General features: G+C 39.6%; 3 protein-coding genes across 3 annotated transcripts; 2 read left to right on the forward strand and 1 right to left on the reverse strand.

The window, feature by feature from the left end:
• Positions 1-3,301: 3,301 nt before the first annotated feature.
• On the forward strand, positions 3,302-14,594 carry LOC140936857 (uncharacterized). Its single transcript, XM_073386364.1, has 6 exons — positions 3,302-3,725; positions 6,325-6,599; positions 7,156-7,355; positions 11,233-11,368; positions 11,542-12,208; positions 13,257-14,594. The coding sequence occupies exons 1-6, from the start codon at positions 3,481-3,483 to the stop codon at positions 13,753-13,755; spliced, it is 2,022 nt and encodes a 673-aa protein (XP_073242465.1). The 5' UTR covers positions 3,302-3,480; the 3' UTR covers positions 13,756-14,594.
• A 1,710-nt stretch (positions 14,595-16,304) lies between these two features.
• Positions 16,305-20,614, forward strand: LOC140936781 (indian hedgehog protein-like). The gene is made up of 4 exons (XM_073386269.1): positions 16,305-16,472; positions 17,908-18,375; positions 18,553-18,747; positions 19,045-20,614. The coding sequence occupies exons 1-4, from the start codon at positions 16,418-16,420 to the stop codon at positions 19,572-19,574; spliced, it is 1,248 nt and encodes a 415-aa protein (XP_073242370.1). The 5' UTR covers positions 16,305-16,417; the 3' UTR covers positions 19,575-20,614.
• LOC140936780 (synaptotagmin-7-like) lies at positions 19,789-26,134 on the reverse strand. The gene is made up of 4 exons (XM_073386268.1): positions 25,966-26,134; positions 24,946-25,874; positions 21,384-21,513; positions 19,789-20,903 (listed from the first exon to the last, which is right to left on the reverse strand). The coding sequence occupies exons 1-4, from the start codon at positions 25,976-25,978 to the stop codon at positions 20,587-20,589; spliced, it is 1,389 nt and encodes a 462-aa protein (XP_073242369.1). The 5' UTR covers positions 25,979-26,134; the 3' UTR covers positions 19,789-20,586.
• Between the last annotated feature and the right edge of the window lie 367 nt (positions 26,135-26,501).

Below are 26,501 nucleotides of genomic sequence, written 5' to 3' on the forward strand. Positions count from 1 at the left end.
GTTGTTCGGTCCAGCCCTTATTAGTAAGCACGATAAAATCAGGAAATTAGAAACGTAGTCACTGTAGTGAAGCCCTACGTAAAAGGAAAGACATTGGATATTACTTGACTACAATAGTTCGCGGAACGGAAAAAGTGACTGACTCTGGGTTACGAGGTGACCTATTCGTGGGTACGTCAAGCCGACCGGCAGAATCCTACAAAGATTCAATGAGGAAGTGAAGGCGTTGACGGCAAACCAGCCCAGAGCTGCTACTGAAACGATCTACAAATATGAGGCGTGATGAATGTATCAGAATTTGTGTGCAGAATAAAACTGAATTATTCTTCATACAGAGAGAAAAACAACGGGAATTCGAAATCTGATAAACCTTTACTAACCCCAGTTACAGCGGACAACCTTAGACCCCTTTGCCTGTTTTTGTCTAAATTCGCATACATCCTCTTTACCTTCATTCACGCGACTGATTAATTGCTGTCATTTTGCTTTAGCCCTTTCATGTTTACTCTCCAAAAGCTGATATAGATTGAACTTCTTTTTCCAGACAGGGCTAGGGTTGAAGTTAGCCGGTGTGACCGTTCAAGTGAAACCACTTCAGTAGTTCTTTCAGAGGCCTTTCACATGGCACCGTGTTGTTTTTGTCTTTAGCCTCGGGGTTCAACAACAGAGCGTTGTTTGTACGATACATCAAAGCAGAACGTTTAAACAATAACTAAACCTTTGACCAATTACTTACCAATATACACTTTAAAGCATATTTAACCACTAATCCCGGCTGCTTCCTTGAAATTGTATAACAATAGTTCGGGAATTTGTTTTTATCTTAGCTCTTAGGTTTCATTTCCATGTTTTCCATGCTGACACCATTGTATGAACTACTTGGGCATATTCTTAAGCTTTTTCAGAGCTTATTCACGTTTTAACTGGAAACCTCAGTTTACAACTGTACTGCCTTAAATGAATTATTAGGAGTTAGTTTGACCGACAGTGCATCAATTGAATTTTAAAATCATTCTAGTTGATATCGGAAAAAAGCTGTAAAAGGCAGTTGAAAAACAGCATTTTTCTGGCAGAGGGTTGCAAATGAGATAAATTTTTCTGTCTTTCAGCAATGTCAGTGAACTATAATACTGATCAATTACTTTTAAACAGATAAATGCTAACAAGACAGCTTTTAAACAGATGTTTAGGACTTGACACGCATACTGTTAAGCACGAAAACTGCCAGAATCCTCTTATTTTCAAGTGACTAACATTACTGAAAAGAGTGTGGCCCCTCTCACAAGAACAAGTTGAATTAGAATTTGGACGCCATCCATTGTATGTGGGAGAAAGTTTCCGGTAAACAAGACAAAGCAAGGGTTTTTGCGGTCTTCGAAAGTTAATTCACTGTTTATTGGAGCTTATCTGAGTATATTGCTATTTCTTAATAACAACGCCTGTACTTTATAAACTCAGAGCCCTAAGGCTAGTATTTCCTTGTACGGTTTGTTCAGGTCAGCAGTAGCGGGACACATGAATCATATTTGTAAATTAGGCCGAGCATTCCTATCCAAAAAACGCAAGCGTAAGAAGTTCCAGGTGCAACTCGCTGTCTTACCTGTTCATTCCACAAGGAACTTATTATACGTGGCAAATATGGGATATAAACGACAAATCCCCCAGTATAATGGTATGAACTCGCATAACAGTTCGAAATAAAACTCCTACACAATAGATACAAGATTTTTCAGGTATGTTGTTTGTACACGGTAAAGCTGGGACGCAAAAACTTAGTGAGGATTCGGAATACTAGCCAAGCCGCTTTGGCCAATTTTATTTATCAGTTCAGTTTCAGTTATCGTGAGTGTAAATTTCCCACTAAGAGATTTCAGAGCAGTTTCACTGCTGTGTTCTTATCTATCCGTCCATGTTCTGTCCAGTGTCATATTCTAAATACCGTGAGGAACTTTTTCATTCTCATACTTAGATAGTTCTGAAAGTTTTTGATTTAGTAGCAAATTCTTTAAAGCCTTCCGGACCCAGATTCTGTTCGGATCGCCGGGGACCCTGTATCTTACTATGTTAGTGCATCTGTCCTTTACTAAACTGAATCGTGACAACTGTTGCCACAGTTAACCAAAAGTGACTAACATCAATTTTCTTCTAATAACATCAAGAGAAAAGGCTTTGAGAATAAATAACATAATCACCAGAGGGAAAATGCTTTGACATTTAAGTGTATCTTATGGAGAATCTGGAGATTCATGTGGATATTTAAAGGTTCGGACTGTTGTGTGTGTCAGTAGCCAATATCTTTTTTATCTAGACTTTCTCAAAGCCCCGGTTTCCTTTGGCGCTAACGCAGTCGACTTGTGCCAAGTCTATATTTTATCCTGCGTTCAGGTAAATGCTACAGTTACCAGTGCCAGCCAGAGGTTGACAGGCGTTTTTTAGTCCTTCTTTGAGAGAGAATGGGCAGAATGAGATTGACTGATGGTTCGTAACATGAAAAAATTGTTTGCGATTACTTTTTCGACGCGAACATTTCACTTTTGTATTAGTAAGTTTCATTTCCTTTTGTGATTTCCTAAAAGCTCGGCGTTGATCCAGGGGACAATAGGTTGTTTTATTAATTGTTGTCTGCCGCTGGAGCAGCAAACTAGATTACCACATCCCGACCATGTCTTAGTTTGTCAGTATGAGCCAAGTTAACTTCATTTATTGACTGAGTATCTGCATGCAAAAACTGCTACATGCTATTATTAAAACAGGAATTTTTTTATTACAAGAACTCAGAAAACGTTGCATTTTCACGCAAAGTGTCGCAACTTTAAACCAAGCAGGGCAGCCCTTTTCAATTTAGAACTCTTGTAGCAGTTGTTTGCTTATTTCACTGGTGTTCATTCACTTCCCTTTTTACGTAAAGAAACTTAATACTGACCAATCCCTCAATAACATGCTTCATTAAGTTTCATACTAGATCTTACACTCTACTTCTGACCCTTCGTACAAAATTTTTCACTGCTATCAGCTCCAGTTTCTTTTCCCTTTGGCTATTTTAAATTTGCTTAATTATGCACACAATACAGATCTACCCACGCGGTCATTATTGTTGTTTAATTTTACATAAGGAACAGTTCCGAAAGCAAAAATATCTTCAGATGCGTATTTACATTGGCAGATAGTTTTTCCGCGCTCTTTTACTCAATTACTTTACTGCGTGAGTAGCCCTGGTGAGCGCCTAAACATCTCACCAACTCACCACGTTATTTTTCTATTTCCGGTTCCGGCGGCAAAAAAAGTTGATGATTGGCTTGAGCGATTGGCTTGTCAATTTCACACGTCTGTGATCAAGTGTTGGGTGATCGAATAACAGAGATTTCAAAATATGTAGCAGGCAGCGTTGTACGTGCACTTCAGAAATCGTTCCATGAGAACACAGACGTCTCGCGTGGCCTTATTTTGGTTTCAATCAGTGTAAGCCGAAGGAGACTTAACATGGTAAAGGCTGAGACAAAATTTGCGGGGGAAAAACCGCCTAGCTGTGAATCGACGCAAGGCAACTTTCAAGTCAAAATGGTGGACGATGAAAGGAAGGTGCCTGAAAGTTCAGAGGAAGTTGTGGTGAAATCTCAAGATGAACGACAAAGAAGGACTCCTCGGACCGGCGTCTATATTTTTCTGTTGGTTGTGGTGTTGCTAGTGGGATTTGTAGTCGTCTACGTAATCCAAAAAACGAACAGGTGAGCGAGGTTGTGTTGCGATATAACTTTAATTGTAGCAAATAGTTTTCTTGTAGATCATGCTGTTTACTAAGTGCAGTATTTCACCTACAGCGAGGTCCTTGTTGTTGCGCACTATTTTGAAGTCTATACGGCTGGTATTCGTCTAGTTTGATCAAAATCAAAACACTTAATCTGTTCCCTGGATTGATCAAGCTGTGGGAAACAAAAGACGCAGTGCTTGATTTCGTTTGTTCGTTCACCAGTTTTTGTATGTCAACCTTGACGGCGGTCATTACACATAAAGGACACCGCTTATCATTCCAAGCTCATAATTGCACGGTAAAGCCCATCTTTTATTTTTCCAGTTTCAATTGGCAAATGTTGTATAGATAAAAAAGTAAATTTAATATGTCGGCTTTTGATGCTCTTCGGAATGGCGTCCTCACCACTTCATGACACTGGACCAATAAATGTTCCTTTGATGTCCGTACTAATTACTCTTATTGAATGAATGCAAAATTGTTATAGTCTAGTTAAATTTGCAAATTACAAAAGAGCTGTTGTTATTTAAATGATCATTGTAAATGCCTTTGGTTTGAAAACTACCACTGAGCAGCTATATAATCTATGAAGGATTCGCGTTTTTGCACGATCTTTCCTTACAAAACTAGTTTGAGTGGTCAAGTAATGAAGTCAATGTACTTGTAGTAACCCAGATCAGCATTTTTTTTAATGTCTTAGACCTTTCCTTGATGTTCACTTCCATCGTTAACAGGGAACGGGCTTCGTAATGAACTCATTAGCTGTTTTGCGGTCTTGAATGTGAAAGGCTTCGTAATTTTCAAAGAAACTCGTTTGTTGTCATAATTGACTTTCAAGCTTATGCCACTAAACTACTCGAATTAGAGTTGGTGATTTACGCGTGCACAAAATGGGCTTCGGCCTTGTGAAAGGGCTTATTTTTAAGTGGATTTCGATCTGCGGATATTGGTTTAAAATTCCTAATTAAGTAATTCAGGTGGCCTTAATTCACCACAGATCTCAATCAGATACATAGGTTCCGTCCTCCGTACGTACTGATGAAAAATGGGTGTTTAATTCACCTCATCCCAAAAGTGAAAATGAAGATTTTTGATTCGTTTTATCTCACAATCAACTCGTAGCACTTGTCACATTCTTTGAACCTAACTAACAGCTGACCATTATCAGGTGCACTCAAGAAACCATTCATTTTTCTGTCTGCTGACCAAAACAAATAACCCTATGGGAAATGCTTCTCATACCTACAGTACATTTATTTGAGTTTTCAATTAAGCTTTAAAAAGATAAAAACTTTAACTTAGTCATTTAAGCAATTTGTCGTTATGGATTAAGTTTCTTGTTTTTGGATAGTGACTGGGTTTTGATTTGATCAAAATCATTGAACTTATGTCATCTCTGACATCCTTTGCAGAGGTTTTGCATCATGTCTAGAAAAATTATTACTACTGAGATTGATCCAAAGATTTCTATTATCTAGAAAATGATCAGTGGCTTGATCTATGCTTTAGTGTTGTGGATAAGATTAAGATCTCCAAAATTTACCTTGCGTCTGTTTTGAATAAACACAGGAAAGTGAAATAACAGATCAGAAGGTAAAACGAAATGAATCTTAGCCAAACTCAAGGGGAGTAATGCTTGTTTCCTCATCCTGTAATAAAGACCAGTCGTCGGCCTTGGAATGTCATTATGGCTGGGTTGAAAGGTTGTTTACATGACTACAGTCTGGTGTTCATGGTCCTTTCTTTTCTAAATGCAGACCAGACTAAAATAACAAAAATACATTTTTCAAAATGTATGGAGAAATAAACAAAAACAAAGAATTGAATGCTCTACAACACTTTCTTCAAATAGTCAGACCATAATGGGGAGATTTCATCCACAAATTCGAAAAGAGGACACCACATGTGCATATGGACTGATCTTTAACAGATCTCTTTGGGCAAATGGAGCTTGTCTTTATCTGAACAGCACTCCATATTTTATATACTTAGGTTATTGCACCCCATCCCCAAGTTTCCCAGAAGCCATTAACCCTTTAAGCCCCAATATCCACATAAAAATTCTCCAAACTGATCTCTATACATTTCCTTAAAGAATGAGTTGAGAGAATTTGATAAAAGATCAGAGCATTTTCTCTTAGGTGATCATTTTATTAATTCTCATAACCACATCTCTTGATAATGTATGGATATTGTTAGGAGAAAATTGATGTTGGTCACTATTGGGACTTAAAGGGTTAACTGCTTGGGTTGAAGAAATTTGTTTTGCTTTTTTATAAAATCGTCCAATTGAAAGTTCTACTAAGGGAGATGGTGTCTGTCTTTGCATTGCTTCCTTGTGCTGGCAGTTGAAAATTGAATTGAAATTATTATTGAAAGGGTTGTAGAAGTAATCTTTTTGTTGTGCCGCAAGCTTTTACATCCATCCAACCAACTTCAAACATTTCGGCGAATAGCTGAACTCTTTACTGACATGACTATCATCTCTATCATGAGCTCTTGTTTTGTAAATAAGCTCAAATGTGACTGACTTTTACTTATAAGAGCATTAACTGTAATACCGTTTTACCTTGCAGGGACAAAAGCAGAAAGAAGTCATGCAATCTTTGCAATGATTACATTGTGGTTACAGACCTTCCAAATTTGTCTAATGGTACGTCAAATGCCTGGCACAATAACGTATCATTGGAGGCCCAGGAAGAGTTTTACACACTGTCAGAAGCAATTAGCCAACAGGACATCATTGGCCTGAGGCCAATCTTTAGAAAGGATCTTCCAAAGGACTATATTGCCTACTGGGAGGCTAAAGTTAATGGCAAAAATGGTGAAAAATATGTCATCATTTCAGCCGGTATGTAACTTGTACTTGTTAAGTGTCAGTGCCCAATGCTTTGCTTAAGGTGATGTACCATAACTTTGCTATGATTTGCAGTGTTCCAGTTAATTCTTTCAAGCGGGTGATCATGTAGACCATCTGAGGGGCCACCAAGACCACGTGCTAATTTTTTTCATTACATTTAATTTAATACTTATGTGTCATCGTCAGGTCAGGAAGCCTTCTTTGTCAGGCCATTGATCCCAGACCCATCTCTTATCTGGAACACTGGTCATCTGATGAACAAATGTGTTTGAATGACGTATTTCCCATGCTCTCTTAAAGTTTATTCGTCAGTAGTTTCCACTGTCTTGTTTGCCCCTACAGTAGTTTGAAAGCAGCCAAATATATGTTGTTAGCCGTCACTCTGAGTTATTCAAATTATTTTTTTTATGCTTTTTTGGTTTGATTTTTGTTATCAACTTGAAAGTAGCAGTCTCTCCGAAATTGCTCTATGTATGATTTTGTTTTTTTCAAACATTTTTTTCTGGGTGAAGTCTTTACATTTACATATACATTAATCCTATTGTAGCGAGGCAAACAGGTGATCATCGCCTTGCTGAAAAAGGACCTTTACCAAGCCCATCTGATGTTCTAACTGCTCAAGCACGGCGAATTGGCTATGGCTGTCACAGAGTCTATCGTCTTAGACCTGATGGTCTTATGGCATGTGAGGACACCAACGAAAACAAAATTGTAGCAGCAACAAGAGACATTGACAGTGATTCTTGGGTAAGAACTACCACTTTATTGTTTTTTTGCGGGAAAGAGAGATTTCACATCATCAGTATTTAATTTCTGTTGCTGAGGTGCAGACCTCTCCTGTGAAACATTCTTAACAGTGAACAGCGTGGAGAGATGGCTGTTTTTGCAGGCTACACCATTCTACCAAATACGTAATGATCAAACATGTGAGCAGAGCCTTTTTTACTTCTTACAATAATTGTAAGAAGTAATACTTATATTTCCTTGGACCTGCAAAATATGACTCACAGTTTGGAAGGATTCAAAGCTGATAGCGTGATTTAATGTTGGGGCAAATGGAACATAATGACTCCTTTTCTTTAGAGGGAGAGGCTCAGTGTTATTCTACGTAAGAAATCTTGTCCTTGCCTTTTTTTTATCATTTCACAAATTAATTATATCATACCCATTCAAAAGAAACTGTTGTGAGCCTTAATTGATGCATAAACTACCCCAGTATAGTAAGCCAAATTGTGATAATCCGTAATGTGGCAGTCCAGCTGATAATAGTGATAATAATCTTTGTTTACCCTGGGTAGTATTTATAGCACTGATGTTAGTGGGGCCAAGCAAATCCCTGAAACAAACAATTCAAATTAAACTTAACAGGGTTAAGAATCCCAACTGGCCTGAGGCAAACCATGAGCTGGCATTTACAAGCATGGCCTAGGATTTGAACTCGATACCATGAACAAATCCAGCTTGCGGTCAGACCAGGGCTTGAACTCGGGCCCTCCTCCAGCGCTCTAACCACTCGGCCACCCTGCCTCCTTAAACCTCCTAAAACCTTAGTAGTAGGCTCCTAGCTTTTCAGTCCACCTATCAGCGGGAAGACCAAATATTGGAACCATTCAAGCCAAATGCCCAGACGACTCTTTTCTCTGGCACTGCTCTGTCTTCATGCATTTCCCTGAACGGGATTTTTTTAGCTATTTTGTTTTCTTTTTCCGTACCTTTCAAATTGAATTAAGAAATAAATAGGATTACCACTCATAAATTTTTAAGGTAAACATTTTAATCACTATTATCCTATACGCATTATTCACGGCTAATAACAGATTAAAAAGGCGGTGTGGCAATTCCAAAATACCGAAGTTTGACACGGAGACCTTGAAATAACAGATCCCTTACAGAATTTGTAATGATTAGAAGTTTGCGGATCTCCTTTATGTCTTCAAACAGAGGATATTCGTATTTGTTCTTTAAACTAAAATTCTGGCGAATGCAACTAACGAGAAATTCAGCGCTTTCGTTATGACCTCTTAAAGGATTACTCCTTATTTAGGAAATCGCCTCTAGACCACACATAAATGTGGTTCCTTTCTTTAATCTGATGGCTTGTTTGTGTTGCCCACGCGGGCGAAAATACTCATATCAGTTTATTCACCTATTTTAACGAACCCGGTTAATATGGACACCATGGGGACATGCCATAGTGTCCGTATTATCCGGGTGCCTGAATTTAGCTTGCTCTCAGAAAAAGAAAATAAACGTCTCGGACATATTTTTTATCGATAAAAAGATACCAAGGAGCAATGACTGAAAGCAAAAAGCTAAGGAAAAGAAATTTGTGTAATATAAGGTAGAAAACCTCTTTAAACCACCAAAGTATAAGGGTCAAACACCGGAGGATAGACAGACTGATCAAAACCCCTAAAAATAAAACACGTCACGCTATTTCGCTGCTGTTTTTCAGTAATAAAATCGCATTAACTCGTAGAAATCTTTCATTATTTGAACAGGATGCGATGTTTATAATTAGCACACAGTGAAAATAGTCAATGCGCAGTTACTCAGTGTCCGTAAAGCGGGCAGACGATATATGAGTGTTTGTGATTCGGGACACAGAAAAGTGTCCGTTGTCCGTATTAAGCGGGTTTATAATTTTACAGAAAAGAAATGAGTTTTTCGTCGGGGCAAACAAAACTGCCCGTTATATACGGGTGACCGTATTAGGCGGGTGTCTGTAGAGCGGGTTTGCACTGTACGTTCCTGTTAAGTTCCTCCGTCAATAAATCGCAAAGGGAGACGTTTGTGTCCTTTTATAACATTCTGTATTTATTGCACTGACAACAACGAAATTGTGACGAAATTCTAAAGAATATACAGCTACCAACATGACATAGCGGTCTTAAGGCGTAGGCTTCAGGACTTAAATTCTGGCAATATATAGCTTGCGTATCAAGCGTTTCCTCGCGAGTTCGTCGACAAAGTTGGGACGAGAGCTTTTTTTTGCTCCCGCTCTAACTTTCGCGCAATAACTCGATTGGAAACGCTTGCTACGCAGGCTAGGCAATATATAATTGAAAAAGCTACATATTTAGCCCACTTGGTAAAGAAGTTTTCAACCGAGTATCGATTCTCGATCTCGCGCCGCCTTCTTGACCAATCAAAGTAAGTGAGTTAGACCACAATTAGTCCGTCATTTTGTTTTACTCACCAATACAAAGCTGCAAATAAGTCGGTCATCGACAATGTCCAACTAAAATTGTCCCATGTCCTATGAATGCCTAACAACTGTTGGACATGGTGACCGGACTGTTCATATACCAGACTATCATTTTGCAGATGAAGAAAATATACCTTGAGCGCATGTGAATTGTCGTAGCCAACCAAAACACATCTTTTCGGTGTACTTATGGCTGCAACCCAGTTGGCTGCAACCAGTGTATCGACTAATCCCGCGCCTGCCGTGACGGTCTTTGTTTAACCCTTTCAGTCCCAATAGTGACCAACATCCATTTTCTCCTAACAGTACCCATACAATGTCAAGAGATTAGGTTATGAGAATTAATTAAATGACCACCAAAGAGAAAATGCTTTGATCTTTTATCAAACTCTCTCAACTTATTCTTCAAAGAAATGTATAGAGATCAGTTTGGAGAATTTGCTTGTGGATATTAGGGCTTAAAGGGTTAAGGCTAAATTTACACTATACTGGATACTAAGATTTTCGTGGCGCCGCGAAAACCTATCCGGTATAGTGTGAACACCTATCCTATATGTGACTTTCCACTTTAGAGATCGGCGCGGCGCAGCTTCGCTCCATTACAGAAGCCGCGCCGCCACAACCGTTCCTTTATGTGAATAGAAGTCCTATCCGATATGATTTTCGTAGCGGCGCCAAAGCTATCCGATATAGTATGAACACCTATCCGATATGTGACTTTCCACTTTAGAGATCAGCGCGGCGCCGCGGCGCGGCGCAGCTTCGCTCCGTTACAGAAATCGCGCCACCACAACCGTTCCTTTGTTTGAATAGAAGCCCTTTCCGATATGATTTTCGTGGCAGCACGAAAGCTATCTGTTATAGCATGAACACCTATGCGATATGTGACTTTCCACTTTAGAGATCAGCGCAGCTTCGCTCCGTTACAGAAATCGCATTGCCACAACCGTTCCTTTGTGTGAACAGAAGCCCTATTCGATATGATTTTCGTGGCAGCCCCAAAGCTATCTGTTATAGTATGAACACAGCCTAAGGCGCGTAATGTGTTCGTGATTGAGTCTGACCGCATTTTTGTTTTGACCGACCAAAAGTGATGACCCCTTAAGTCTATTAGTGAATTCGACCACAATTAGTTTTTACAGAAAAAAGGAGGTACGAACTACGAACCTCTTATTACAGGCTTTTCACATTGTCCAGAGGTACCGAAGTGAACTCTTTCACTATCTAGAGATCTCACCATCAAAGATTCTAGCAAGAGTACAAAACAAGTGGTAGCATACCTAACTACTGCTGACGAGATTTCCTTTAAATTGCGGTCATTCCATAATATTTTATCCATCCACAGACTCCAATAGAACTACTTTACCTTTTTTTATAATTGAGTCTGGTAGTGAGAGTGGATGTGATTTTTTGCAGGATATCGATTGGAAGAATTTGGACAAGCAAGTCAACCGTGCTTTACCGAGCTTAAAACGACAATGGGACAAACTAGCAGAGCGAGTTCGGAAAGATCCTGAATGGCGGAGGTTCCAGTGGCTGTCCGTAAAAACTAGTAAGAAATCTGGCTGTTGTTACTTTTTTACAATCCCTTTTTGGATGGTTATTGTAAATGTTTGTTAAAAACATGACGTTTTGGCAAAGTTCCCTTCCAACGGAAACATTAAAGTTCGGGTTGTTGAACAATTGGCTAATACTCTTTTAACAGCTGAAAAAATTTTATCTCAGGTGAAGTATCGACGACAGCCACCACGCCATCAAGAGCCTCGTCAACGCAAACGCCAACCAGCTTAGAGACCGAATTTAACTTTCAAGTGCAGGAAACCGAGGATGGTTTCAAGGCCGAACTTGGCCTTCGCCCTGGTGATTCGGTTCGCATACCACTTGGTCAAGGTTTGCGTGAAGTTCGTATCAAATTCGTCGGATTACGAGACGGCGACGAAAAGAAAATGAAGGGATGGAAGAAAAGTTGGCAGAAGCGGCTTTGTCGGGTTCTCTGCGATGTCTGTCAAGGAGATGGCTATTTGGACATGACCAAAATCAGCGACCGTTTCTTCAAACTTACAAAGACGGGAGACCGCTTCATTAAAGTTAAAGTAGATGCAGATGAGACGTTTGTTCGTAAATATCTTGAAGGTCATGAAATACGCTTTAAAGTAGAATTGCGAACCCGCGGGTCTCGCGTCATGGTTATCAATTACGGGATAATTCTCAGAAGTAGCAGGTACCGACGTTCTTTTTCTGATGAGTATTTTGCTATACCTCGTGAAGAGTTGCTCCCCAAGTACCGACAGCATAAACATGGCCAATGCATGACGGGTACAGGTCCCGTGGCCTGGGCGAAGATACTTGGTTACCTTGACAATGTGGCGAGGACTCATAACTCGAGTTACCAGTAAGTTTCTTTGTTTCACACCAAACTGGCTTTTTTTTCTTTTATATTGGTAGCAATTCCAAGTTCTGTCATTGTAAAGTCAATTGTTATTGAAATGGTTATGATATCCAAAAACATCCTCAACAAGTTGTTCCAAGCATGATTACGCTAATCCAAGTTATCTTCAACTTTAGATTTTTATATTTCATGGTAGGCTCAATTAACAGCGGCCTTCTCGGGTAGAATTTGATTTCAGCGAAGTCCTTCATTAAATACTCTTTTCCGTTAAAAAAATGCATTTTTGCTTCGGATTTCCATATCACAAATAAGGTGAGCTCCTCGTCTAGAACACTAGCCTTTAGTCAGCCCACTTTGAAGGGTCAGTTTGCTTATTATTCATTTGAAATTTCTGACAAACCCTGAACGAATAAATGTACGAATACTCAAAACATATTGGTCGATGAATGTTATTTACTTTTTGAAGAGTAGCTTAAAAACACCATCTGTTTATATCCTGAAACCGTGCCGAGTAATAGAACGAAGTTTAGAGGAAATTCGTCGAGGAACTAAGCTTGTTTAATAGGAACTTTGAAATATTTCGAATGAATCGTAAAACAATTATTTCATTTGGCTTCCGTGTGATGTGAAGAATTATGCAGATCTCGGAAACTGTTTTCCATCTCGTCCGTAGTGGATATCAGTGTCCTTGATCTGCACAATTCTTTATATCATACCCACAATCTTGGACAAAAAGTGTTAAGAATTTTGCACTTTTATACCCACAGAACGTCTATCCCGTGGATTGGTACCGGTGTGGCCCCTCCTCTAGCGCCACGCGGGTCAATATTGTTTAGACGGGGTCAGTTGATCCAGCCGGACTTCAACATTGTTTTTTTGGGTGCAGTGCAGAAGCGGGGAGTATTTGTAGTGGCCAGTGCTTTCAAGAGCTTTATCTTGAAACTAGACATACCAACGTCTTTTTTTCTTAACATTTTTGTCTATGAAATATTCTTTTTGTTGGCTGTAATAAAACAGAATCTAAGGTACTTATATTTTTTTCCTGTTACAGAGCCATAACTCGTCTGACAGGTTTGCCGTCGCCCTTACCACTAACTATGGACTCTTCAGTGGAGAACATGATACAGCGAGTCTTCCTCAGTCTTGGATCCCATTGCTCCCCACACGGTAGAGGAGTAACCTCTCCTGCTCATGTGGCGCAAATGAAGAAAGCCTTTCGGAACGCCCTGGGGCGAGAGCTTAAGGTGGTTCATCGGGGTAACCACGAGAAAGAGAGTGGTCCCTGGACAGAGTTTATAAGAGACCTTCTGAAAAAAGGTTTCCCTGTCATTGTCAGTAAAGAGACTAAGAATCTTAGTGAACACCATTATGTGGTAGTGACAAGAATCAAACAGACCGCCAAATACTACAGTTTTTGTAACGACAGAACCGATGTGTGTTCACCATGGACTTTACGGGAGGAATCCCTTCTGTTTGTTCACGAGGAGGACAAGCCTGGGAAATGGGAAAGCGCTGATGTACATTTTGTTGCTGCCATTATCGGCAAATAAAACAGTCGAAAGGGCTGAGTTATCAGTTCTAATGCTGAGAACGGCTTCAATTTTAGCCACAGCCACACATGAGTACGGAGGTCGCATTGAACTCTTGTGTGTCGCTTTTGGTTATTTACCCGAAATGTTTGACGAACTACTCAAACGCAATGGCAACTCGTCATAGCAAAACGCAAAACAAGTGGGAACTAGTTCTTTCCTGTTTTGACTGTTAAACAATAACTTCTATTTTTATACCTGTAGTCAAAGCTTCTTTCTTGTCCATTCATAACTGGTTAATTTTTTTCCCTTCATATTCGCCATTTGCACATCTCCCATAATACACCTTGTTTACCCCCCAAACTTTTGCATCAGCATTGTCTTCATTTGCTCTTGGGACGACTGTAATACCCAAGAGAAGTGTATTATGGGAGGTTTGCCAGTGGCGAATGGTGCATTCTTCAGCTGAAGCCAAAAGAGAGAATCACCTAGTTTTACAGCTACTGTATATAATGTAAAAAGTGTACCGGTTAGTTTTGTTTGTAGGTAAAAAGTCGTAATATATTGATAAGTTATTTGCCAGATGTCCCCGAGGTCTTCTTGAAAACTCTGAGGTAGTGGTGGCCTTTGACACAAGTGCTGAATATTATTTTTTTCTGGTATCTTTCTTCCGTGGTTTTAGGTATTAATAAATCTTCAATAAACGACTTTTTCAGGCAACTTTTATCGTAAAGAATCTATTATTGCGAATTTTTATCATCGCCGTATGAACGCCAATGTCAGAAATATTTTTTTTATAAATGTCTAAAGTTTACTTTGTGAACATTGAACTGTAGACCACTTGGTCCTAACTTTCTTAACACTTACTTCATAAAGAGGTTACGAATGCCAATAAAGTAAGAAAAAGAAAAAACAGATTGAGTTTGTTCCAGGCAGTAAGTTCCTCTTCAAATAGGGGCAGGTAAACTTCTGGTGGACTATCTTTCCTTCATTTTTCCTTGATGCCCACCCTCTTCCTTTGAGAGGGGAATGGGAACGAGGCCGTTTGTGCTAATCACATTGGAACCTCCACGTGTTATAGTCAAAGCAATATAGTTGGAACCTCTTGCAAACGACTGCAGCCTCTTTTGTAGTGACAGTGTGGCAGTTACCATTGCTGCGAACTTCCCGTAGGGACCACTTGACACATGGTCTGAACCCCTACTGTTACAGACCAGCTTTAAACCCTAAGATCAAAATTTGAATTCTCATTTGTTGCCTCTAGTAATTTCCTACAGAAGTAGTAGCGAGACGTTGATAAAATATCAAGCAAATTTATCATGTGTGATTATGCCTGTAATTTTCATGACCACTCTGTTTTACGAAGTATTGGTATTACAAGGAGAAATTTGATGCTGATCACTCTTAGGGCTAAAAGGGTTAAAATTTACATACTTTTTGCCTTGTCCAAATCTTAGCTTTAAGTCACAATTACAGAAGAATTAAATGGCAAATAATCTAAGGTCATTTTTGCGTTGCTTTCGAGTTACCGGAGTGTTTTGTTTTGATAGACAGGCACGCATTAGGAAAAATCGAGTCACCATGGCAACGCAAAATGAAACATTTGTTTTACATTTTAGTCCATCCAATTCCCAGATTTCCTTTTCAAGGCTCGATTTTTAACGCTGCAAAGTTGATTCTGCAACTGCACTAGTTTCGGCAGTTTACTTTTACAGAAGCCTATTACCCTGACTTTTAACACCTGTTGTTTTTCAGGGATGCTTCCTCTCTTCGAAAGCATTCAACAGTATTACCCCGGCAACGCAGTCAAAGCACTATAGTTGGAAACGACTCCAGCCTCTTTTGGAGTGACAGTGTGGCAGTTATCATTGCAGCGAACCAACCGTAGGGACCAGTTGACACATGTTCTGAACCCCTACTGTTACAGACCCGCTTTGGTCGGACTCGTAAATGACCACTTTGCGTAAACTACCCCAAAAAACTTGGAGTTTTAGGTGGCACTTAGGGAGTTTCGACTGTATTCCTGTTCCTTAGAAATGCCTCCAATATTAGCCCCAGCCGGTAGTTTGTGTGACAAAGAGGAATATTTTGATGCCATCTGGTACTCTGCCAAAGTTTTAATGAAGCTTATATAAGTGATATTGGATATTTGCTAAAGAAAACTTGGCTTGACGCACGGTTGAAAAATAAATCATACTTAGGCTTTTATTTTAAGCTTTATTCAAATGAAATAGTGGCCAATTCAGATTTTAATTTTGAGAGTGTTTCCCTACTTAACTTTCCTAAATACGCTTTTTTTTTAGTTGCTGTAGCTTTTAACAATGGGACTGGAACTTGTTCTAGCGTTCACCCATAAGGGCTAACAACTTTTTTTATGGTGTTGAATACTTTCTTACTTGGACCAAATTCACATTTACCTTTGCTAAAAATCCTCCTCAAACAAAAATCATAAATGTCTTGATACTGAATGAAGCCACCCGTAAAGTAGACCGATGGGAACTTGCACGAAAACAAATTACCTATCCTAAATAATTGATGAATTTACACTCTTTACACGCCTTTTAGTGCCATTTGCAATTAGAGGGACGCAATGTTTGGCACGTTTGAGGAAGACTTTAGACTGCAGGGCCTGTAGGCAGTTCCTTGAATCGGCCAATCTCCCAGTTCTGCCGAACACTTAAAAATGAAGTCTCTGGTAGTAATTCTGATTGTAGCCTACATCCCGGTGGTATTCGCTAGTGAGTATGATCGCCTTATAGTGTTTTACTTGTTCACATTACTGTGATCTTTGTTTTTCGTTCCGTGTTGATCTTCTTAAGCAGGCAGGTAAGCAGGTTTTGTCGACGCAATGAGGCTAACGCTCCCTTATTCTCTTCTTTGTAAACAACGCTCCATTAGAGCACCCAGAAATCGTGTAATCCTACCATACTTTGATAGGATTATCAGTATTTTTGCCCTGTGGAACATGACACAGTGGTCAGGAAACCAGAAACTCTTCGTAGGGCTAGGGTGGTCGATAGCTCTTTTTCAAAAATTTAAAAACTGATGTTTGGAGCTGGGTGTTTCGGAGTATTGGGTTTCCAAAACATGGACGGGCCTCTGTACAGTTGAATAGTACAGTACCTTAGTATAACACTGCTTGGAACTCCTTTCCAAGAAGTCATGTCATTTTTTCCATTTAAATGATATGAGTGAGACATGTCTTGAAGCAATTTATTCAGTTAATTAATTTGAATGCTCAAAACTACCCAGTTTTCTAACTTATTCCTCCCAGTTTACTATTGGAAGACACGATTCTAGCCAATTCTTTACCGCTTTTGTTCATGTTAACCCCTTTCGCAATGTAAACCAACAAGCCGGAATCTTACAAGGCTGTCTCTTGTCAATGTAAGACATCAAGCAAGCCGCCGCCCTGAAAAAACGACAATAAACGCCACCTGACCGGGGACTTGGTATTCAGTAGCATGCTACGGCGGCTTTGTAGTTAAAACTGATATTGATACTTAAAGATACCAATAGCAAACAGCTTTTTAAAAATGGAGTACTTTGCTTTCGCGAAACCAGAAGATCGCACCCGGTATGATAGCCAACCATATGTACTTTGGTAAGGCTAAACATTTAACTTAAATTATATGGCCACTTTGCAATTCTAAGATTATTTTTGCCTTGTTTTCGAGTTATCGGAGAGTTTTGTTCTGATAGACGGACACGGCTGAGGAAAAATCGGGTCGCCATGGCAATGCAAAATGAAACTTATTTGTTTTACATTTCAGTCCATCCAATTCCCAGATTTCCTCTTCCATGCTCAACCCTTAACGCTGCAAAAATGATTCTGCAACTTATTACATGAAGTAAATAAAAAGAATTTCGACTCTCTTCTGTTGTCATGGACCCTCACCCTATAACTGGATTGATGGAAAACGTTTAAAAAAGAAACTTGACGAAAGAAAATATTTGTTCTTCCTAAAAGCTTGGCTTTAAAGAATAACCAGCATACTTTAAAATATGTTTGATGGAAAGAAGTAAGCTAATTGAGAGTTCGTCACGCACTAAATTTAGTACGAACTGAGGAATCAAATTATCATCGACAGATGGTAAGCGCTAGATGTTGCAGGCAAGACACTGCACCAGTTTCGGCAGTTTACTTAAATAATTTAACACTTTTTTTTTCAGGAATGCTTCCTCTCTTCGAAAATCTTCAACGGTATTACCCCGGGAACGTAGATTATGGAGGAGCGTACAGTGACTATGACGTGTTCAAGGCGGTCAATCTCTCCTCTCGCACTCACAACAACGACGCCTGTATACTGCGCATGAGCGTGGCACTTAACTTGAACCCAGGTCACCAAGTGCTTAAAAAGTACAACGGAAGTGCAAAGGGCAGTGGTGGCATATATTACTTCTATGACAGAAACGCGTTCTTGAACTACCTTGATTTGATGTATGGATATCCCCTGTGGTCGAATACTACTGAAGCGTTTAGGTACCAACAGGGAATAATGTTTGTTAATGTCACTGGTGAAGAGAAGTCGAAAGATGTTTGTAGCGTTCTGCTATGGAATGGCAAGAGTTTTCATCAAGGGAAAGGCCTTCTGCATCACTATCGTATTAATAAGGTGTATTTGTGGCCTGCTCAGACAGGTGAGCCCGGCTTGGAACAACTTTCTTTTGTTGCTTTACTCAATGTTTATGAAAGTAAGATCGAGTCGCTATGTAATTCTGCCTTGTACTTAGGTGTCCCTCCAACTATTTAACAAATAGAGTACTTTATAGGCAGCCAAATGTGAAGTGGTATCAGCCTATATTTGTTCTTTCCAGGTGGTTGTAAAATCGATGTAAATCTGAAGCAGAGTACATGTTTTCCATCCTCTTCTAAAGTTGAGCTCAAATCTGGAAAAAAGATTGCCATGAATGAGCTTGCAATTGGTGACTTGGTGAAAACTTATTCTAAGGATGGGGAGGTCCTGTTTAGTCCTGTAGTTACGTTTCTGGATCAAATGCCGAACTATAGAGGTAACGTTCACAAATCGTAGTCTTATCTTTGAGTTTTTAGAATTGCTTATCAACCCCGGCTTTTCGTTTTCATTTATCAGAAAGGCATACGTTCTGTTCATTTATACGGTACGTACGAGAGATGAAAAATGACCTTATTTACAATCCGCAAGAAATGACGTTAACTTTCCATTGTTTGGGCAGCATGACTAGAAATGAAAACTTTGTAAGTTATGGACGCAGTTGTTCTTTTCAAAGCTCCTCTAAGCCATAACCGTTCGCTTCTTTTACTTACCTACCTTGCCTATGATTTTGTAGGAGATTTCTACACAATCACGACCATCTTCAATGTTCAAGTAACCCTCAGCGAAGCTCACCTTGTTTTTACTACCTGTCCCCTGTCGGATGGGCGGCTCACAAATCACTCCACTCATGCGTCCAGAGTCAGACCCGGTGACTACATTCTGGTTAATACTCGATGGGGACTCATTCCCATGATGGTAGAGTCTGTTTCGGTAGCTGAAAGAAAGGGGGCTTTTGCGCCCGTTACCCAAGAAGGGACCATGGTTGTGGACGGCATTTGGGTGTCTTGTTATGCTGATATCGCTGATCATAACTTGGCCGATTCTTTAATGACACCTTTGAAGAGGTTTTACAGCTTGTCCCCTCATGTGCTAGGTACAGGAGGCAAGTACGTACACGGTTACTTGAAAGACAGTCTTCGTCATGTTGGTGTTAAGATCTTTGGAAAAGAGAAGTTCTATCAGCAGGGCCCAAAGGAGATAGTTTTGAGAGGGAAAGAGACATCCTTGGAGTCTCTCTTTATCAGGAAAGACAGAAATAAGTGACTTGTTTTAATGCCAACTATAGGAGGGGAGGAAAATCCTCATACTACGTTAACTTTCATGCCGGGTAGCGTACGACTCCGACTTAGTTTCTGACACAGCATTGGTCTTTTTTAATTTTTTTTATATGTATATATACGTTGTTTAACTCTTGTTCAGAAACTAACAAAAATTGAGGAACAGGAAGTTTAAGTAGAGAGAAACAAACTCATAAACCTTAGTGATCAATCATGTTTTTTATTTGCCTTGTAAGAAATTATTTCAGCGTAATCAAGTGGCGTTTTAGTATGACATCATTTGTTTGACTACGACTGAGAATTTATTTCCTTTCTTGTTGAAATTCAGAAATCTCAGTGATGTTGAAATATCAAACACTCTAATTTGAAAAAATATGTATGTATTCAGTACTCTAACAGGCAGATACAAATAAAAAAAACCAATAGGCCATTTCCGAGTTGCCCAAAGCATCTGTCTCGACACGAGGTTAAGTACGAAGCCATTGAAATGAAAATGAACTTTATTCTCACGCAAATAAAACTCTTTTTCATGAGAAAGGTTTTGCGTTCAGTCTCGTTTTAACCCTTTAAGCCCTAAGAGTGATCAGCGTCAAAGTTCTCCTTGTAATATCAATGCTTTGTAAAACAGAGTGGTCATGAGAATTACGGACATGATCACACAAGATGAATTTCCTTGATATTTCATCAACTTCTCCCCACTACTTCTGTAAGAAATGAATAGGGGCAACAAATGAGAATTCAAATTTTGATCTTAGGGTTTAAAGGGTTAAAAGTGAGAGTTTAAAGGGTTAAAAGTGAGATGGCCTATTGCAAAGTGCAGTGGGAAACATTCTTCTACGCTTAGAACAGACTGTAAATATTCCTAAGCTTTGTACACTCTTATTCAGGGTTATTAGACAGAGTTGCTTTTTGTTTTGTTTTGTTTTTTTTTTTTTGCTTCTAAGAGGATCAAGATAACTCTACAATGGAAGTAGCACCACGAAACGCTGAAAAACAATTCATTCAATAAAATACTCTTGAATAGCATGCCACTGCTCTATCTCGAGATGCGGTTTTTCCAGGACTTGTTCCCAGTGTCTATACTCGCTCTCCACATTAACACAATACCCAAGATGCACCGTGCCCAGATTAACTTCACGCACTTTCCCGCGGTGCTTCACTTTGAATATTAGTGTGACCTGAGGCAGTTTGTCTGTATGCATGTCAAACACAAAAACGTCTCCAAAATTCGGCGCCCGTGTGTTGTGCGCAACTTTGGTTGATCGCGTGCTCAGCTTTTTGCCACAGAAGGTTACATCAAGTTTAACAAATGGATCTGCAAATAGGAACAATCGACATTAGATAGCATGCATTATTTCAATTTCCCCGAAAGGTCACTCAAAGGAACTTTGGGTAGTGTTGGTCGGAAACGTTCAAATCGTGATCCTGTTTAAGACAAAAATCGTTCATATCGCTACCCTGTTAAACACAAGAGACCTTCTCTCTTTACGCTGATTCATCTCGTTTCACGAACAGAATCAAGTATTTTTTTTGTTTTTGTAGTTTGGCACACAACACTTGCTGTGCGTCGTGTTTGTTGGCCTTCAAACGATCCCAAGAAGCTTCGTTTTCGCACGTCGTACCCAGTTTTTCACTCGTTTAGAACATGACGAATCAAGTAAAAATCAATTCAAGAAAGGGATTCACACAGTTCTTAAGTATATACAGAGGATTGAAATGGTCTCTTTCTGATACCAAACATCAGAACCAAACTTCATTCAGTTACCTTCTTAGTCATTTTTTAAGAGGTACTTACTAAGCCGTCCGGTTAACGGTTGTAACGACCTTGCGCAGTTGATTTTCACAGTAAGTTTTTGGTCAGTTGGATTGTGGCACAGGGAAATCAACAGGTCACCGAGTCCTGCGGACGTATCCGGTAGATCATCCTACAAAGAAAGTAACAAATAAGCCACAATTTTTTTTATAGTCTACACTCCTAGAGATGATCATGAAAAGCGACAATAGAGACCTTTAGATTCAAGGACGCGAACGACTAGGAGTACGAGATTTGACTTCAAGTTTTTTCGCGTCTTCTCAAAATATAGACTCCTCGGCCGGAAAGCTTCATTTTACCATTTTTCACTAGAAAAGTTAGCGCTGTTACCTTTAGTGAAGGAGGCTGCACCCTCTCCTGATCGCAAAATGATAAAACTTTTAACATTTGATAACTTGTTTCCGCTACTTCGACATTCTCGCTAAAACTCTCAGAATAGAGTGACGACGGCTACCACGTTTTCCTACCAACGCTGGTTCACGCGCGAGCACTACTTAGTACTGATAAAATCTCGTACTCGTAGTCGTACTCGTCTTAGAATCTAAAGGTCTCTATTATAGTAATAGCATCTGGAAAGGAGAAGAGCCCTGATTCCTCATTCCCGCTGCTTTTTCACGAGAATCCCGTATTCCGCCCGAACTTCTTACATCGCTATGCCGAATATCATTTTCTTTCCCAATCTGCATCCTTCCCCAATTTTTGGCGCATCCCGCCTCCGGGGTAGTTGTCAAATCCCGTAAATTAGCGAACAATTCTTGCAAGGACCACTTGGACAAACAGCAGCGAGGGAAAGCCGGATTTTGTCGTAGATCAGGATCAGCAGTATAAAATAACACTTAAAATAGAAGGCAAGGCTGATCAGACTGCTAAGGGTTACAAATTTATTTGCCCAATATTTCGACTAGACAGAACTAGTCTTCAGGGGCTAGCAAAGCTAATCCGGTATCCCGTCAACGTAATCCCGAATCCCACACTGTATTTTGGTCAATTCAGGGAATACCCCTCCAGACCCTGTATTCATAGCTAGTAATTCGCTGGAAGCACGAGTCAGAGACAAGTGGTTTTGCTACAAGCAAGAAATCTGATGCGCAAAAGTTTAGGGGATAACCGTGGGAAAAGAGGTAGTAATTCCGTTTATTCCTCGCGACAATAGTTCTTGGCCTATTAAGGTACGCGTTTTTAAACCCGTCCCATCATTAACAATGGCTCTTGCCTTTATTTTTAAGAGAGGAATCACACTAATCCCGAGTGTCGTCAGATGCATAAAGGAATACTCAAGAGGTACAGAATTTTTAAATCGCTTTTAGGGTCGTACAAAGGCCTGACAGCCATGTTTCCATGCGTATGCTGGTGAGTCTCCTAACTGGGGACGCATGGCTGCCACTGCCATATGCAAAATCAGGATAATATCAGTTTCAGGCCCGAGGAACAATCAAACCACTCTCGTCAGATTCCCAGGGCGCAAAGCTTTTGAAATACAGCCTCGCGTACTTTTGATTAAAAAGAGAGAAAGAAAGAAAGAAACTCACAAGACAAGTAGCATAGATGTTTTTGTGACTTCCCCTCCTCGGGGATCGTTTGCATTGAAAGCAATGACTATATCCTTCCTCGTTCGTTCACATTGTTTTGTTGAACGTGTCGGAATTGTAAGAGGCAGTAATGCCTTTACACTTGCGGTAAGTAATGCCACTTTATTTGGTCTCGTAGAAAAAACAACAACCGGTATGTCATTGTTGAGATTCAAAACATCACGCATACAGTATCGCACTTTTTCAATACCAGTCAAGTTTTTTGGTGGAGTGCATAGTGACGACACTGCTTACCGCTTATTCCGCTTTCTCAAGGGCCGCCGATCTGTGTGTTTTAGCGCATGATGGGAATGTGTTTGTTGCCAACTTTTTGTTGCTGCTGCGTGCTGTGTTCTCTTAACCGCATTTGCCATGCAGAGAAATAAAAGCGTTAGAGACTTCTTGTCAGGTCGTGTTTTACCAGAAACTAAAATAAGCGCACTTACTGTCTGTAAAATCAATTTTACAAACAAGGCGGATTCAAGTAGAATTGCTAGTTCATTCCACCGACAGCCAGAGCTTGTTTCATTTGCCGGTAAAACGGCACCCACGTGATTAGTCCATAAATTCTAGTCTCCTTGTTGTCTCAAACATCAAAAAATGTATCAATATAGGTGCATATTCTTTTTTGAAAGTCTAATTTTGGACGAAGCCAACATTTTTAAAAAACCATTGCGGCTTTCCGTAGGCTTTCCATATCCGCTGAAGGGTTGTTTAAGTCTTTCAATAAATTACGAAAAGGAAAATGCAATACTGTACTATTGAGCTTGCAACCAGAAGTGGTTAACGTTTACGAACGAGTTTGAGTACCACAGCTTCGTACCCAAGGTAAACAGGGAAGAAAGCATGCACTAATATTCCTGTTTTGATGCAGGCTTGTAGGGTTTCGCGCCCTAGCTTAGCTTTCCCATTAACTGAAAATATAATCGAAAAGGATAATGAAAAAAGAAAACAGGAATTGATTTCTAAAGAAACTGTGATGATGCGTAACGCTTTCGAAAGGCCAGCGATCTAGACGTCTAAGCTTTTTTGAAAATATTTATAGTTGTAAATTTTAATACTTATTAACGTATCTTTTGATAAAGAAAGGATTAAAAATATGGATATTGTTTTATAAACTGAAATCCTCGACGAACTTCATTTTTCAGATCCAGATACAATAGAACCGATGCTCTGCGTCGTTCTGGAAGGAAGGCCACCTGACGGTATTTAGATTAGATGCAATTTAATTTTCTAGAACGGAGAAATTAATTCACTGTTAATGCGTCATGATTTTAATGCTTCTGACGCAACCGGTTTGTCTCATACTACGTTTCAAAGCGTTCATTCAATTGTAATATAATAACGTGTATTCCTACAGTTCCAATATCCTTTAAAAATTCCATTTTTCAAAATGGACTGACATGAGTACTTAAAGTGTCTATTAGCAACGTTTCAGCGAGGTCTACAAGTGATCATCAGTAGCCAAGGACGCAATGAAAACTGTATTTTAAGTGTCAGCATGTTCATGTTTTTCTGTCTCACGATAAAACAAAAGTTTTTTAGTTTAAAAAGACAAGATAACTTTCTTAATCAACGGAAATTCAAGTAAAAGTACAAGTGGAAAAAAAGGGTTAAAGTTGAACGGAAAGTATAGCCTTTGTTCCTAAAGTGGACCTGCTCAATGAACCGTCTATCCGCATCTTCACAGGCGCTCGTAACTTTTGTTTGTTTTGTTTTTTATGGAACGAGGAAAAAAGAGCATCAGTAGCATTGTATTGCATTCCCCGTTTGCTGAATTAGGTCACTTTCAAGAGACTAATTAAAATCTACCTATTTGTTTTCTGATATCTGTTCTTCGTAAACTGAATACTAGCTAAGTTTGTTTTATATAAAAACTTTTGAACATTCGTAATTTGTGAAATTGACTCCACTTGAGAGAAGAAATACTGTCACGCAACAAAAAGATAAACTTTAATTGAGTGCTCTTTACGTACCTTAAAAACTTCGTCTCCAGAATCCACAATTTCATCACGAAACAACGGAAGTGTTTGGTTTGTTGACTTGTTTGAAGGTATATCTTTGAGGGAGTAATCGATTTCTCCGATTATTTTGTGCGTTCGGTCGTCGAATAACTGGAAGTGTAAGACACTCTCGCGAAGTTTCGCTGCGATAATATTATGTGCCTCCAACTTTTCATTAAACTGCGGATCATTTGTCTTCTTCACTGTTTTGGTCTTTTGTTCCCATATATGATTCTCGTTAAAAGTTAACGATGCAATGACTAAAACGTCAGGTGAAATATCGTCTTCTGAATTCGCGATTTTGATTCCTCGCATGACATAAACCTGCAGCAAGCGAAATGCCTCATCGTAGTACAGGGAAAACTCCAACTTGCCCAGATTACTTTCAGGTTTCTTCGTGGGAACGGCCACCTTCCTTCGCTGTATGGGTGTCCCGGGAAGATACGTTTGAGGAGGTGAGGGCTTTCTTTTCTCTGGTAATTTTCTCCGGTCTAGTCTTGGTGATTTACCCGGTGGAAGAGGAGGCGAACAAATAGATTTCGTATTGATGGAACCTAGGTTTATCCCGCTTGACTCGTCAAAAGTTCCACGACGCCCATCCAAACTTTGAGCTGCTGACGGTAAATGCGTGCGACCATTTCGATATTCCTCCCTCCTGATGCTGGCTGTTCGCTTTGCCTCTTGATCTATGGGCTGTTGTAATTGAACGGGTACAGGTTGGGGAATATAAAATGTTGGAATGTCGCTTTTCAGTATCGCACGATTTCCTACATTTGGCTCCGAAGCTGGCAGCTCTTTATATCCTTTTTCGCGTGAAGCGCGTCGACGGAGAAACTGCACCAGGAGATAGATTAATACAACGACCAATCCTGTAATGACTCCCAATCCAACAGCCAGGACAACTAAAAATAAAAATAACGGATCAAGATGGATTAAAGAGCTGCTATGCAATCAATGGTAAATATTGTCTCAGAGTTAATAAGAATTTGTTACCTTGGTTTACCATGGTTCAGTCCTTTCAAGCGCAATAAAATTCCATATATTCACATCCTCCTGCATCGCCGTTGCAAGAGAAATTATTTCATGATTAGAGGCACAAAGAAACTTTCGAAAGCGCTTCGTCACATTTCCTCCTTACAATATTGGAGTGTCCGCGAAGTAGATGTCAGCGCAAAAATAAAATTCTTTTCCCGTTTTTACGTGTTTAATAAAACGTCTGACTTCCTGTTGAGACAACCAATAGAATCGCCAGTTCGGCAATACCACTGGTCACGCAAGCTGTCACCGGAAGTAACTTGTTGGACATTCCGTTCAATTAGCCTTTCCCGCCCAATTAATTAATTATATATATTGAAGGGAAACCTTCCAATACTGCTTCAGTATTCAGTCGGAGAAAAAGATCCATATAGATGTGTTTATTTTTAGATCAGATTTGTGTAATAATCGTTTTTTTTTATGCGAAAAGCGCTAATGGTATACGCTTTTGCGATCATACTGATGTCACTGGCTTTGCGGGATGGCCTTTCTAT

This window comes from Porites lutea, chromosome 5, assembly GCF_958299795.1.
Source record: "Porites lutea chromosome 5, jaPorLute2.1, whole genome shotgun sequence".
NCBI classification, from domain to species: Eukaryota; Metazoa; Cnidaria; class Anthozoa; order Scleractinia; family Poritidae; genus Porites; species Porites lutea.

Bases quoted from the DNA above. Each gene is read 5' to 3' on its own strand.
- LOC140936780 (XM_073386268.1), bottom strand. The intron at 21,514-24,945 runs GTACGTAAAGAG...CTTTCTTTGTAG, and splicing joins CTGGAGACGAAGTTTTTAAG to GATGATCTACCGGATACGTC. The intron at 20,904-21,383 runs GTAAGTACCTCT...TCCTATTTGCAG, and splicing joins ACCGTTAACCGGACGGCTTA to ATCCATTTGTTAAACTTGAT.
- LOC140936857 (XM_073386364.1), top strand. From the start codon at position 3,481: ATGGTAAAGGCTGAGACAAAATTTGCGGGGGAAAAACCGCCTAGCTGT. The intron at 3,726-6,324 runs GTGAGCGAGGTT...TTTACCTTGCAG, and splicing joins GTAATCCAAAAAACGAACAG to GGACAAAAGCAGAAAGAAGT. The intron at 6,600-7,155 runs GTATGTAACTTG...ATCCTATTGTAG, and splicing joins ATATGTCATCATTTCAGCCG to CGAGGCAAACAGGTGATCAT.
- LOC140936781 (XM_073386269.1), top strand. From the start codon at position 16,418: ATGAAGTCTCTGGTAGTAATTCTGATTGTAGCCTACATCCCGGTGGTA. The intron at 16,473-17,907 runs GTGAGTATGATC...TTTTTTTTTCAG, and splicing joins CATCCCGGTGGTATTCGCTA to GAATGCTTCCTCTCTTCGAA. The intron at 18,376-18,552 runs GTGAGCCCGGCT...TGTTCTTTCCAG, and splicing joins TTTGTGGCCTGCTCAGACAG to GTGGTTGTAAAATCGATGTA.